At 43.0% G+C, this 15,932-nt stretch overlaps 1 protein-coding gene across 2 annotated transcripts in view; it reads right to left on the reverse strand.

Moving 5' to 3' along the window:
- kcnh4b (potassium voltage-gated channel, subfamily H (eag-related), member 4b) overlaps positions 1-15,932 on the reverse strand; it is a 43,849-nt gene that overhangs the window by 1,799 nt on the left and 26,118 nt on the right. The window contains exons 9-18 of one of the 2 annotated variants that reach the window (XM_035611931.2): positions 15,533-15,734; positions 14,348-14,542; positions 13,549-13,748; positions 13,037-13,286; positions 12,732-12,946; positions 8,745-8,786; positions 7,706-8,085; positions 6,426-6,517; positions 5,382-5,458; positions 614-4,477 (exon numbers count right to left, since the gene is read on the reverse strand). In XM_035611931.2, the coding sequence (XP_035467824.2) occupies positions 3,404-4,477; positions 5,382-5,458; positions 6,426-6,517; positions 7,706-8,085; positions 8,745-8,786; positions 12,732-12,946; positions 13,037-13,286; positions 13,549-13,748; positions 14,348-14,542; positions 15,533-15,734 (2,727 nt within the window). In that variant the 3' untranslated portion in view covers positions 614-3,403. The remainder of the gene's footprint in view (positions 1-613; positions 4,478-5,381; positions 5,459-6,425; positions 6,518-7,705; positions 8,086-8,744; positions 8,787-12,731; positions 12,947-13,036; positions 13,287-13,548; positions 13,749-14,347; positions 14,543-15,532; positions 15,735-15,932) is intronic. The other variant, XM_035611932.2, reaches the window with a different exon arrangement.

The following is a 15,932-nucleotide window of genomic DNA, read 5'->3' on the forward strand; positions in this document are numbered from 1 at the left end:
CATGAAAGTTGAATATTAATTTATGAGGATATCTTGACAGCCATGAAGGCAACATAAATTTATGAGGATGTTTTGACAGGCATGAAGACGACATTTATTTATCTGTTGCACTGATCACACATGCAGCAAGAGGCAGATGACACACCAGGCCGATTCAGAATAATGCACTCTTTAGATGTCATGCAACCCTTGAAGAAGCTGGGAGTTGTGAAAACATGCAAAAAAAATGTGTTTTCCTCTTTTTGTTATTAATATTGGTGTTGGATGACTGTTCACTACACAGTACAGTGACCATAGCATGTTATCGTTGCTGATGTACTAACTGGATCCAGCATAATCAATGACGCTGGCACAGGCGCCATTTGGGCCGTGGCAGGTCTGCACAGGCCCCGAACAGCTTCTCAGTTACCTCCACAGTTACCTCTCAATGCATCACCCGGAAAAAGAAAAAAAATATCTTGTGTGCCAGCTTGAAAAAGGTAACACTGAAAGTACAATTAAAATTTGGAGGAAATAGACTGCAGGCGTGCAGGTGAACTCACTCTGACTGACAACAACCCAAACCAAAAGAGCAAGAATCAAAGTCATTGTTTGTATGTATGTCTCTGCTCACCAGTCTCTGTAAAAACAAGAAAAGAAAAAAAAGACACATAGTGAAATGTCGGAGCTCTTGAATGCTGGACCGCCGATACCCTGGCGTGTAGTCATGATGCGTCATTCTGTTCCTTAACAAATGTATGAAAAACTCTGGAATGTCATCTGGGCTTTTCCTCACAGAGGAAGACACACTCTCACACCACTGACTCACAGAGAATTCACCAAAACAGTACCATTTATCATCAACCCAATACAAAGTTACACAATAACCACACAAACAACACATCAGCTTGCAAGTTGAACAAACATTACGAGTTCTCTGACCCAACAGTCATTCAAATGTTGTCATCAAAACCACATTTTAAAAAGAAGAAAGCACAATATTTCCCAGTACAAAATCAGTACAAGTAGCCACATTTGATCTGCTTATCCATGCCAATGACAAAATAGACTGTTTTTGAATTACTACTTCCAAGAATAACACATTTATATGCATATGGCCAGGTTAGGCACATTTTGGTTTGGAGTGTTTCCACAAAGAAAACTTTCTTTTCTCCCGTTTGGACGCATGAGGGCAGCATGGGAAAGAAAGACTGAGTGGAAGAGTGAGCAGCTTCAGGCCTCAGCTGATCCTTTTACCTGAGAATTACAGCAGGCTTGTCCGTGAATGGTCGAGATGTTAAAACTGGAGAAATCTATTGGTGCTTTTCTATATATAAAACAATAAAGGCAACTATGAGGAATACTGTATCACGAATCCCCACGCTGATGAACCTGCTGTTGAATTTCTCATCAGGACAGACTCTCGAAAATGACACTGTACATTTGTTCATACTATCGGATTGAGAGTCAACGCAGATCAGCCCAAATGAAAAAAAGGATAAACCAGCCTTGTCCAAAAACTCATCAAAATTCACCACCACTAAATGGAGAAACAACTGCAGCAAATCCTCTTTTCTTTTCAGAAAGCCGGCTAAAGTCTTTCTGTGTTGTTCTGTTCTCTTTAGAGATTTTAATTCAACTTACTGACACTTTCTCCTTCACAGTAGAAACATTTGTTTTTCATCTTCTTTTGGGGATTTATTCAAAGAGTATATGGTGGACGGTATCAAATCAGTTTCAAAGAATCTACAGATACTCAATTTGGTGGAAGCTCTAAAAGATTGTAGTGAACTACAAGTAAGTCACTAAGCTGCTGGGCTATAAGTCATGAGGACAACACTTAAAAAGAAGAATTAACTGAAGCTGGAAACAATAATTGGACACACCCTCACACTACTCATGTAAATCTTCCCATAAACATATTTAAAATGGACTTAAACATGGCGCAGTGTCTTGCAGGGATACGCCTGCAGTCCTCCTTGCTAAATTTAAAGAGTTGACAAACTACATACATCCGCTATTTTCCTCCGGCAGCTTCAGAAAGCATTACTATGTGCAACAATCAACAACTTTGTCAAACACAGATTACATTCATTAATGAAGGCATCAAAATGTCTTCTTATCTCCTTGTCAGATTACAGTAAAGTGGAATTTAAATTTTTTCAGGTGTTCCCTTTTAAAGCTGAAGATATCTCCGGTGAGTTTTATTGAAAACATTTATGTAAACAGTCGTCCAAGGAACATGTTAGTTATTGTGACATGTTTCTTTTAATCAGAATAACATTCATAAATTGTGACTTTACAGTAAAGAACAAAGTCAGAAGTTTTCTGCATACTTTATTTTTTCAGCCAAGGAGGAATCGTCAGAATAGCATAATCAATCAATCAATCAGAAAAAAAAATCCTGAATATTCTGAATATTGAATGAATATTGTGAGTTAATGTTTTTATCCAAAGAGGCATTCATATTTATTAAATTAACAACACTATTAAATATTTCATGGGACACACTTTTCAGCTAAATGCGCATATTTATTTATGTTAAATTTATCAGCAACTATGTGGTGTTTATAGAACTGTAAATCCTTGAGAAAGAAATGTCCCACCTTTCTATTTTTCTTGTGTGAAAGGCAATTGAACCTATTTCACAGAGTTACATTTAACGCCTTTAGCGAGGAAAACATAATGAATTTCTTCATTTCTCCTGAAGGATCTTAAAAAGAGCATAAGAAAAGAGATGTTCCATGAAATTCTGATTGAAATCATGAATTATGTATTGTGCTCTGCCTTGTGGAGTGTGGATATTGGATATTCACAGTCAAACACTATGAATTTGCAAATTTAAAAAAAGCTAAACAGAGAAAAACATTAAAATCAAAACAATGCTGTGCATGGTGAAACACATGACATGTTTGTTCCTCGATATATTAAAAACATCCAACCACTCTGACCAGTCTGCCTTAGAAATACAATATATCTGTGTGCACAGTCAACAGGTTTTCATGTTCTGTTTGTTGCTTGCGCATTGCTTTTGAAACCTTTTCCTTAGGAAAAAGAATAAACAACTTTACCATACAAGGAGGTAACAGGTATCATCAGCTGAAAATTGCACCAAGGATGTCGGAATAAATAAAGACAATATACTAGGACCCACTATTGTTGAGCTTTTCTTTAAAGACACACTTTAGTAAAGCAAAGATAATGCACAATTGACATGCTTTTGCATAGAAATGGTGTAAATCGCACGGACAAATATGAGAGCACGGTAATCAAAGGGTGGGGGTGGGGGGGTGGGGGTACGGCACACATTGACAATCTCCAGGAGAGTCTCTTTGAACACTGTGGAAGTTTGCATTTCAATAACTGCTGCCTTGTTTCCAGTTGCAGTGAAGTCAGTGAGTCTGCCCTCTGACACATGAACAGTTTAATCTGTGAGGTCCAGACACCACGATTGTTCTGTGCTCTGAGTGTGGACGCCATTGCTGGACCTTCGCGATGACACACTTTCACTGTCCCTGCTCTCCAGTGAGCCCCCGTTCTCCAGGAGGCACTCCAGACTGGTGTGTTCAATGGCGGATGGGTCACACAGTGGTAGATGGGGCTCAAGACCGTCTGATCGTGGTGACCCTGAATCCAGGGAGGATCCAAGAGGGTGGCTGGGCAAGGTGGGCGGAGAGGCAGCGACAGGGTGGATAGAGGGGTACGAGTCCTCGATTTGGAAGATGGAGGTGTCCTGGATCAGATTACGAGATGTCGGGGAGGACATCAGGACACAAATGTCCTCATGTGAGGCTTGTGATAAGTTGAGATGGGACTCTGAGGGCAGGCAGAGGTGGGGGTAAGAGCTTGGTGAAGAGTCCAGCAGGCTGTGCGTGGACATACCTGTAGGTGCGCGGGACAAATGACAAGAGTATTCGTCACTATCACTGGGAGGCTGCAGGCACAAAGTGGGCTGGGACTGGCTAATGGTAGCTGAGTGAGCTCTGAGACGTCTGCTGTGAGAGTCTTTAAGCCCAGCCTCAGGTAAGAGGCCCGGACTTCCACCATGGAAGCCCGGGCTGACGCTGAGAAAAGACGGGCTGGCCCACAGATGTGAGGTCGCACTCTCAGAGCCAAGACATGAGCCCAGCTTGGGTGCAGAGTTCAGAGAGAGGGGCGGACAGGAGTTAGCAGCCGGAGTAGAGGATTGAGGACGATGGTGGCTCTCTGTTTGGGTTTCAGCGGCTCCACTGTAGCTCCAGTGGCCGGCGGGTGGGACACTTTGGTCGCCGTGACCTTCCTGGCCCCCGGGGTCGCTGTGGAGGTGGCAGGCTGATGCCGGGTTAAACGATACGCCAGCGTTGGGATCTGTTGCAGGGCTGGACACCATCTGGACACTGTACGGGTATGAGGGGATGGAGGCTTTGTAGTGATGCACAGATATGAAGGTCTGGAGGAGATGCATCATGTGGTGTAGGCCCTTGGTGAGCTCAGATACTTCTTGGTTTAAGGTGCCCATCTGTGTAGAGAGCACACAGTTTAGTCATGCCTACCCTGCATATTCTATTATCACACCAGGCAAACGCAAAGTTCAGTCAAGAAAGGTTTCAAAAGTCTGCAGCAAAGGGACAAATCAATCGGCTTCTATCTTTAAGATCTTCTCTCAAACTCACGTACAGGTACAATTATTCCATTGACCTAACAAAAGAGAACCAAAAGAAATTTAAAGTCCCCTCTATGACTGTAAGAAATGGATTCTTACGCAGTGGTGGAAATCCAGGGGGACGTAGGCCGAGGTAAATGACGCAAATGGGGAAGAAAGTAGAAAGAAACCTGGGAACAAGTCAGTGAACCAAGAGGGAAAGGGGGCCAGGCAAGGGCCTCAAGTAGAGCTGGGTTGTCATCAGAATTTTCCTTTTTTCTTCAGACTGTCGAGTCAGCACTCCTGGCAAGCCTCTGCATTGCAGAAGTGCCCCTGCTGATTAATTAATATGGACTTCAGAAAGCACCTACCTGGGCCCATCTGGATGCTCCATTTCCACCTGCTTTTGCTCTATTTACATTCACAATAAGAGTGAGACTGAGAGACAAGGCAGAGACGGAGTCTACTGGATCTCACTGTAATATTAATATACAACCAGGGCAGATTTTGGTTGAGAAAGAGTTTACTTTTTTTTTTGACTGCAATGTCAGTGATATCAGTGAATCGTAAAAAAAAACAAAAAAACTGGAAACAGAAACTCCTACTTTACTGCTAAAAGAGAATGCAGGTTTTATTTTTCTCATTACAAATGCTTCATATTCAGTATTTCATATTGAGTCTCTCCAAAGAAGAGAAGACAGAAGAGATGAGCTGAGAGAGATACAGGGTTGATTTTCAAACAATCATCAATTTTAAATTCAGTTAAGAGGCTGGACTTTACCTTGTGGTTGAGTTGACTGATACTCTGCTTGACCTCCTCGGTCTCCAGCAACAAAGTGTCGTTGGCCTGCGTGGAGTCTGGAAAAAGCAAGGTGGAGAAAAATAAATACCACCATACCATCACAACACCACCTAAAGAACTAATAGGAATTCATTTGAAGCAAAATTATAAAGTCTTACTCAGGAAAAAGCCAACTTACAATTTATGTTTAAGTGCGGCAGATATCCATATAGACATGTATGCAGAGAGGTGTAAATGAAATTGATAATTTTCTTCTAAGGTGAACATGTAGTTTGAGGTAAATCTAATACAACTACACTGCTAATTACTCCCCAAAAAGTCAGCAATTGAAGATCCATTGCTTTGGATATTGCTTATGAGGGTACACACATCCTTATGTACATACTGTATATCTTTAGAAATAGTTTATATTTTTTATTGTGGACTATACGATGTCGCCTTGACTTATTAGGATCTACAAGAATAAAGCTTGTGCAGACTTAAAACAGCATAGTCAATACATAACAGACAACAACAGCAAATATTTTGAATTAATTGAGGCACATATTAGAAAATAGTACAACAAAGCCGAAGCAGAAAATCCTCTGGGAGGTGCTGTAGAGCCACGGCAACCTCAGTTCAATTCAATTCAATTCAATTTTATTTGTATAGACACTATATATATCTATATGTATAAACACTTTTAGCATTTAGCAAGTTGCACTGTTGTGCATCTGTAGCCAAAACCCTCATTGCACTGAAGTAAATTAGATGGACGTCAACTAAACAGAACCTGATATTCTTATCAGAATGATAGTGATGATCAGTAAAGGCTCAGGTCAGAGGATCAGTGCCCTGCTTTGACCTCGGTTGTCCTTTAACATGCGCCCCGACTCTTTGGACACCTGGCTGTCATTCCATTCCACTGCGCTCTCATGTTTCCCCAAAGGGGAGGCTGTGGCGTCCACTGTTTGAACTCTTGAGTTTCCCCGGCAGCCATCTGGCACTCGGGTGACCCTCGCAGCAGGAGGCGGGTCGGCTTACCTTGGGCGCCGCCTCCTCTGCTGGCTTTAGGCCCGCTGTGCTCCACGTTGAAATGGAAGGTGTGCTGGTTGTCTTCAATGCCGTCTACAACCCTGTGGGGGGGGGGAGGGGGAAAGCTTGAGTTAATGTAACAGTAGAGCTTTTTCAATTATCCCTGGAGCCGGCAGACGACCCAGGAATGTGCCACGAGAGCTGCTGCTGGCAGAGGCCCACGTGGGTTTCGAACACCTGAGCTCTCTGAACCAGCACTAACCCATATCTAGGACTGACTGGGTGACTCCGGGATACATTATGAATACAGATGGTTGGGGTAGGAGGATAAGGTGCTCCGGCAATGAAATGCAGTGACATCTGTTGAAATTTGCAATGCAAATAATCCGGATTTACATTAAGGAGACGATGCAGGTTTCTCTAGCATGACTTTAGGTGTCCATTACGGCAACACTTATTAACTTATTCAGGTCATATGAAGAGGTAATATACGCTCTGCAAAGTTCAGTGAGATACTGTATGTGATGGCACAGCAAAGGAATTTTTTTAAAACTATAAATGTTGCGAGGAGAAAAAGAACTTTCTGCATTTTGCCCCCATGATGCGATTGAAGATACAGTGGTTGTATCTGTGACGTGTGGTATAGATTTGGTGGGAAAGGGAGGAACACTTGATACTAAGAACAATAATCTAGATAATAACAATCTAGAATTTCTAAAGGATTCGCTGGACATCCTACACTTTTTAAAGTTTCAGGTTTTAACAAAAGACTGGATATTTTTGTAAAAAATAATTATATTATTGTTGTTATTGGATTGTATAGCAGCTACTGAGGGTATTTTCTTTTGTGTCTATATAATCATCAGAAATACTTTACACAAGCTTTGTGAAAATGTTTTTAACTATCTGACGTTCCCTTTGGAAGCTTGTGAAGACCTTTAACAAGACCACTATGTCCGATAACAGACCCCAGCAGTGGAATCAATGAGACACAACAAATATCAGGTAATCCACTAGAAGGTGCTGTAGGACCGCCAGAACAACAAAAAACTAAAATCCTCTACAACAGTATTTAGTAAGCTTTACTGTTGTGCATCTGCAACCAAAGCGGAAATTACACTGAAATAGTTTAACTTCAAATAAACAGAACCCGATGTTCTTCGTAGAACCAGAGAGATCATCAGTTAAAGCTCAGGGCAGATGATGAGCTACCAAAGTTCGTAAAGAGCGGTTTACGAGCTTCAGCTTCATGTATTGGAACTTGAAATGAATGTTAGTTTTCACAATACCTCGGACTAAGGTCTGGGGGTCCGTAGCAGGTGACGGTTGGGATAATCAGCTTTGGAGGCTTCTGCTCGGTTCCTGACTCGACCTGGGCCGAGGTGGAGGCCGGGGCTGACGCAGCGGTGCTGTGCTCGAATTTGGTCGGCGGCAGAGGGGATAGGCCCTGCCCGCGGAAGCCGCGGCTGAGATTGGGGGAGCGGCAGCGTCGCAGGGCGTTGAACTGCCGCAACTCATCCCCCAGGAGGTTCCCCAGGGACGTACGGCGGACAGGGCTGCTGAAGCTGGGCAGCAGGAGGTTGCGACGTGAACGGGTGGCCGGAGAGAGATGGAAGGAGTCGTCGGGGTCGTCACCCTTGGTTTCCACGATAGAGGGCAGCCTGGATTCCTGCGAAACCGGGAAGATAACACACAGCATTAATGATATACTGCAAATAATGTGTTGTTTGTATTTGAACGAGTTAGAGTTGATATTTAACGGCATAAAAAATGAAAATAAAAATGTATTACACTCTAACAGTAGCTGCCTATGCCAGTTGGTTTTACATTAAATGCAACTTTAAATAACAAAGTGGGCCCTCTAAACGGTGATATAATAGTAGTAAAATAAGGTGGGGCGATACAGGGAGAATCATAGACTTGGTATTGAGAGAAGTAGCTCGTAAGGTTTGCCATTAGGAGAGCTATTGACCCAGTTAGAGAGCCAACTCCAGGGACTGAACTGCCCTCTCTGTTCCAAATGAGTTTCAAAACTGTAGGGGAAGTCCTTGCACAAAGTGTTCATCAGCATTACAGCATGTCCCAGAAACACTGGGGGTTTTACCTTGAAAATACACACACACACACGTCCTCTTAAAAAAAAGTAAGCATGATACAAATACACCTCTCACCACAATCTTGCTCCTCTACATTTAATAAGCATTCAAAACCAGGCTTTTTGCGAATTTACCATAATTCACTCTCGTGTCAAGGGAACCCTGTCTGGTGGACAAAGGGAAAATAAAGACACCTCAGGGGTGAAGAAGACTGAATTTGCAGTGAACTCACATGAGAGAGTCTGGGCGACCTTGAAAACCTGTTGAGACCCTGCTATGACAAAAAGAAAGCATTGGGAATTACAAAAGACACAGTGAGGCACATGATGTATTTATTTACTTAAAATCATATCTACATATCTGGCATTTACAAATCTGTGTAAAATTTGAATTTGTTATTCCTCAATTCCCCCCACTTAAACGACCTTGGCCCGTAACACAGCCTTTGCCACACAAGCTGAATCCCCCGACTGATCCTATTTTTCCACGCTCCATTAAAGAGGGAATCCAGCGAAAGTTAGTCTTTTCTGCGGGTGTTTTGGAGAAACTGCAAGCGTAATCCCCAGCGGAATGGCAAATGAAAGTGTGGTAGGGTGAAGGGTCTCCTCAAGCGTGAAAAAAAAAACAATAAAACGTGCCACCGACAACATGGCTTAATGTGACAACGCAAGCCACAGTCTGTCACCAGCCTGGTGTCGGTGACGCTCTTTGATGCGAGGATGCCAATTCACTGAGGATACACGCTGAATTGAATCCTTCACTGAAGCACAATATTCAGCTTAAATATCACCACAGCTGAAAAGGAAATTCAAAGCAAAAAAAATGAAACTCGAGCTGTGAATTTTCAGACGGTGGTGCGATGTGAGAGGCAGAGGGGGGAAATCTCAGAGCCTATTCGAGACGGAGACAAACTCTCCTCATGAGTGAAATTAACCCTGGGGCGACGTGGAATGATTAACTAGGCAGCTAAGAATATTACTGCCAAATGACATTAATTGAACATCAATATCAAATAATGGGGCATTGATGCCAAAGTGTCCCACATGCAAGTGGGTTTGCAGGGATTTAACTGACGAAATTCTTCGTGTCACTCCTAAGTGTAGCACACACACACACACACACACACACACACACACACACACACACACACACACACACACACACACACACACACACACACACACACACACACACACACACACACACACACACACACACACACACACACACACACACACACACACACACTATAGTTTGTGAGAACAGCTTGTCTCACAAAACCGCCTTCATGTGCAGAGTGAGTAGAATATCCTAGTATATTTTTCTTTACTTCCAGAATAACTTGACTAAGAAAAAATAAAACTCAACTAAAGATTCACATCTCGGCAAATCAATTATGGTGGAGTATGAACATAACGGCATGACTTTTTAACGATGTGAACTATACTGTCTAAAACCAGGGGCTATTGGTAGAGGGTGAAACAGATCATTATATCAAATTATTTTTTTTTAATACAAATTCATCCAGAAATTTATGTGGGACACATTTAATGCTTTCATTATATATATATATATATATATATATATATATATATATATATATATATATAAAAAAATACTAATAAAGCCAAGAGGGTCTAAAATCTTCACTAAGGATGCACTTGACAGGACAATGATGGAGTCTGAAAGTTAAGTCACCCAGGACAGACTCTTTGAGCTCAAATTGTTCCTAGATCTCAAATAATCTTGATATACTTTTGCACTCATCAGTAGGAGCTGCATCCTCATATCTGCTCATCAAGCAGCTTGTTCTTCACAGCCGGTGTCCACTGACTACATAACTCTCCCTGTGTCGACATGGTCATTATAGTCCCGAAACATTTTTGATTCAGTGTTTGCTCCCAAGTGGAGAAGTGACCTTCCTACTCCTAGTCACTTTTTATCTTGAAAACACACATCCCTTAAGAAATAAGCCAGACTCCTGCGACCGAGTCCATACAAATTTATATCAGCCTGACCTTAAAGCAGCAATGACTTTTGTTTTCTTCTATTTATTTTTTTGCTCGGGTGCAGCTGAAACAACCAAAAGCAGGAAAGTTGTGGGCCAGACATCGGCCATATTTGATACATTCTTATTATAGAATGAAATGAAATTGCTTTGGGTTGCACTTGGAATAATACCAGTGTTGTTGTGTGTGTTTTTTTGCACAATTGGAAAGCTGGTAATTAACAACAATTATAACTTTTTTGCCTAATGAAGTTTTGAGTTGCTCGCTCTCTATTAAATTGACAGCACTGCAATAAAAGTTGAAATTAAAATGCAGAGTTGACAAAAAACCTTCATTTTCAATCTGGCAGTCAGGCTTTCCCCTTTTAGACCAGATAAAGTAGTCCCCTTTGGATACTTTATTCTGTAATAGGCATTCCCACAATCTGTTTGTTTTGGCAGGGTTTCACTACAGTTGCCTGGTTGCTGTACATGAAATTATAAATTATTGCTTGAGAGTAAAAGGAACTCCCATCCTACAACAGCTCCTGCCTAAAAGCACCATGATGAGGTGGATGAGCCCACGACGACTGTATATGTGTGTGTGCTTGTGTGTGTGTTAGTGTGTGTGTGTGTGTGTGTGTGTGTGTGTGTGTGTGTGTGTGTGTGTGTGTGTGTGTGTGTATGTGTATGTGTGTGTATGTGTGTCAGGAGTCCGTGGGAGTTCTACCAGGTAGCTGCGAACTCCTTCATCCTGTCAAGTTTTGGTGTGGTGAGTATAAATCCTAAGCAGATGGTGTGATAGAGTTAGATAGCTAGTGCTTTTGACCAGCCAAGCACCAGATAATCTAAATAAAAAAATCCGAATTATTCTAGTAATGTATGTACATATATGGCACCTATAAACCAAACAGAGATCTGACTACATTTAACTTTTCTACGATAGTTTGATTCTCTGTCAATTTGCACGGTGACAAATTTGATTCATGATGAATCTTAATGGAAGGAAACTAATCATTCTGTTTTTGAAGCCCTCATTAATTCAGCTGAGGCCGTTTTCCCTCCGGTAATTAATATGGCCATCACAGATGTCCTGTCCGTCATGTTCCAAACAAAACCAAAATAAAAGGGTGCAATACAATGCAGGTACAATACCAATGTTGTCAGTAAGTATGACATTGGGAAAGTCCTTGGTTTTGTTAGTCACACGTCGTTGACATCTTGGAATTCATTTTTTTCGAACATACGGTTCAGAAAAATGCATTTTTTTTGCACTGTTTCAGTAGAGCTTTACAAATGTATCTTTCAAACAGATATTACAGCAAAAACAATGCCTGAAAACATCAACATCAACAGGTGGATTTTCTCCACAGATGGAGGATTATCCCGCCTTATGTAATGCTTTCTTAAATCACTGTCAGTAGTAGCCGGCAGCTCTGAGGGGAGGTCAGTGTCTGGGTGCCGTGTCATCCTGATGTGCTTTGGCGTGGTAACAGGGAAGAGATCTGGCTGCCTGACAGTGGCGCACATGCACCGTAACTGGTGTGATGATCCAGCAGTGGCAGAGCAAAGGTCAAGGAGAGTGACATAGGCTCCTTAGGGGGGAACAAAAGTGTTGTTTGGTATGTTGCATGCATCTGTTCTACCATCAGATAAATGATGGGGGAAACTGTCAGGGTGGGAAACCTGCTGGACTGCACTGGACTATTTACTAATCTTGAACATTTTTGTAATTTCACACAAAGGCACAATGACCACTGGATCAAACATGTTTGAAATGCTTTTATCAAACAACATGTTTTGCTGTAAACCAAGAAAAACTAACTAATAGGAGTCATTTTAAGATATCTAAAACATAAACGGTAAATCTTTTTTTTTGTGTGTGCCAGCCTCATCAAAGAGCAAATGCTGACTTTATTTTGTAATTTGTCATTTTGCAAGTATATTAAACTATTGCACACTTGAAAGCCATTGCAGAAGAGGAAAGGATACTAACAGCAGCCTCAGTGGACCAGAACGCAACGCAAGCAACTTCTGAACCTTCAAAGCTAGTAAACTTTCTCTCATCCGTCACCACTGCTACAAACACATAATTAATAATTATGTGTTGGTCGGCGCAGGACTGAATCACAGTAAAGTTGGGAGAGTTGTTAAACTTGAAAAAGAAACTCTTAACAACACATTTCAATCAACACCAGTTTTTGTTTTTGTGGGTGAGTGTGTATTCAGCACCTCGTCCTGGCTGCCCTCACGCAGGTTATATGTGAGGTTGTTGTGGATGTCAGAGGCAAACACGCTGGCGTACTCAGGGTAAAGTTCCAGCACCTCTCTGAGGCCTCGCACAGCGATATACTGCAGGTCACAGTAGGTCAAGGCCTTCACATCAGCATTGGTCTTGATCACCTGCTCTGTCCCGGGCAGGTCCGACCCAATCAGGTCCCCTTTTCCTAAAATCAAAACAAATAAATATTACAGTAAATATGCTACGTGAACATGATGGTTAAAAAAAAAAGAATTCACTTAAGTACAACACAGACCTAATATGGCCAGCACCATGCTGTCTTTCAGCACCTCCAGAGACCCAGAGCAGACAAAGTAGCTGGCGTGTAGTGCGTCGCCCTGACGGATCAGATACTCCCCAGGCACGCAGAAGGAGGTCTTTATATGTAGGGAGAGCGAACGCAGGCAGCCCCGGCTGGCCCCCTTAAAGACTGGCAGCTGCAGGATGTCCTTATTCAGATGCATGGCGATGTCAGCCCGCAGCTCGTCAGGGAAGTCGTGCAGGAGCTGGGGACGCGTGACAGACGTAATGAGATGCGACACTGATTGGTAATTAGGGGAATGGACTGTTTTTGCCACCAGTTATCCTCTTTGGAATTTCAATAGGATGTCAAGTAAAGGTTTACAGGCAGCCATGTGTAGTGCGAGACAATAAAAACGCACAGCTGCAAAGGGCTCTGTTGCTCAAATGCCATCAAAACACAACCTGGGCCGACAGCGCTGTGCACAAAGGTTTGACGTGACGACAACAAGTGACAGGGACTGCTACCTCGTTGGCATCTATGCCATTGTTGACAGACCACGTGGTCTGGAAGTACTCCAGCATGCGCTGTTTAATCTGCTGGGGCAGGCGGTGGACACGGATGAAGTCCTTCAGGTCCTTCATGCGCGTGTGGTAGAGAGAGCGGCGGGAGTACATGCGCTGGATGATGGCCGTCACGTTACCAAAGACCAGGGCGTGCATCAGCGCTGCGAGAGAGACGCAAACAAAAAAGCATGAATGACAATAAAATGGACATACTGGTTAAAGGATGAGTATTTATTCTTAGGTAAAAAATAATAAAATTTAAAGGGGAAATAGACAACTTTTGATGTTAATCACGCAAAGGAACTGCGTCACCCATTGTGTACGCCTTACCGGCGTGTTGCCCCTGCAGCGTCTTCACGACAGTGAAAGTTGTCTGTTGCCTTAAATTTTGAAAGTTGTCTCACCATGAAAAATTTCATGTGACTATTTTTCAATCCTTTGGAAAACATTTCTAATCATCTCAAAATGTTACCATTTATGTGCTTATTGATCCATGGTGTAATTCATTGCCTCATTTATCTCGCAGTCTGAATAAAACATCAAACATACAATTACCGTATGGGCTCTTGCACCAATAACTGCCGCCTCAGCTCACATAATCTGTTTATTGGTATATAAAGATGGCAACAAGCCGCGTCCTAAAGACCAAGCCAAACCATTCAACCCACTTCCTGCTGAATTCCTAGCGCCGTTGTGCTTAACCGAGGCCCCGTTCTGCCAAGACACCAGAGGGGAGAGTGTACCCTGGTGTCAGACGTACCGCCAATGAGCATGGTGCAGATGGAGAAGATCTTCTCAGCATCAGTGTTGGCACAGACGTTGCCGAAGCCCACACTGGTCAGGCTGCTGAGGGTGAAGTAAAGGGCAGCGATGTAGGAGCTGCGGACCGTCGGACCGCCAACCGTGCTGTTGATATAGGGCGCCTCCAGACGTTTGCCCAGCTCATGGAGCCACCCTTGAATGAGGAGAGGGGAGCATGAGAGGAGGATGATGTAAAGGCTCCATGTCGTCAGTGTGTCTTCTGTCGGCGCAGAGGCAGATGGCGGTGGCAGGATGGTACAACAATACATACTCTAAAAGGACACAAGTGCATATTTGGGTCTGTGTGTTTGTGTGTGTCAGAAAGGGAGAGTGACAGCGGTGTCAGCGGGCTGGCATGTCGGTGCGGGACAGGGCACAATTAGGTTTGCTCCTCCAGGGACAAATAAGGCTGAGTGTTAATTAGCGGTATGACCTAACCTCCCCCAAGTATGCACAATCACACATACACACAAATGGAAACACACAGCAGAATGGGCCAGACGCTTTTTTCCCCCACAGTAAGCAAGTTGCCGTTTATGGTCTTTTAAAATGCACGTGAGGCTGTTAAGATGCAGGATTAAACTCATTCGATGAAGGCAACTGTGTCAATAGTAAGACAAGAAGTAACTATGATGTCTGTGTCTATGTTGAACCATTTTCAAACAGTGACACAAACGAGACATTAGTCCAGTCACTGCTTGCTATAAGTCATTTTTTGTCAGGGCTTTTGATCTGGTTGCAGGCAGCCCTCATTAGAGCGCCAGAGTCTGGTGTTCGCCACCATCTCACCACTGAGCAGAGCTAGAAATCCCAATAGGAGCGCCATGACTATTTATAGCTGAGTGGGGACAAAACAAATATCTACTCAGTGTATTGGCAAAAATCTTGTCTATGGTATTAGATTAGACTGGTGACTTAGATTGGATCTCTTCTAATTTAACTGGATAGTCGGGACTGGCTTGAAATATGGCATGGGGAGTTATATAAGATTTTATTTCCAGCCAGAAGTCACAGTGAAGAATAAAGAATAATTCCTTAATTTGTCCTTCGAGGAGAAAAGAACAAATCCTTTTTTTTCTCCGCACCCTTTCTTTACATCTTTACATGTCAACTTCCACTTCAACGAGGCCTCAGTTAGACCCACCGATGTCCCAGCTCTCGCTGGTCTCAATCTCCTTGCGTCCAATCATGTACCAGATGCAGGCCATCCAGTGAGCCAGCAGGGCAAACACGGACATCAGTAAGGTCAGCACCATGGCGCTGTACTGGGAGTAGCGGTCCAGCTTCTGGAGCAGACGAAGGAGGCGCAGCAGGCGCACCGTCTTCAGCAGGTGGACCAAGGAGGTCTGAGGTGGAGCGTGGACAGTAACAGGGAGAAGAGAGGCGGAGAAAAATAATGAAAAAAGGAAGAGATGAAAGGTTTTACAAATCCAAACCTACAGTAAGTCTGCCATGATCTACAATCACGCTGACTGTACATGAAACCGCATATGCACAGTGGAGTTGCTTTGCTCGAACGGTGGTGGGAAGTACCTGTCACACAC

The sequence above is a fragment of the Scophthalmus maximus genome, chromosome 16 (genome assembly GCF_022379125.1).
Source record: "Scophthalmus maximus strain ysfricsl-2021 chromosome 16, ASM2237912v1, whole genome shotgun sequence".
In the NCBI taxonomy this organism is placed as follows: Eukaryota; Metazoa; Chordata; class Actinopteri; order Pleuronectiformes; family Scophthalmidae; genus Scophthalmus; species Scophthalmus maximus.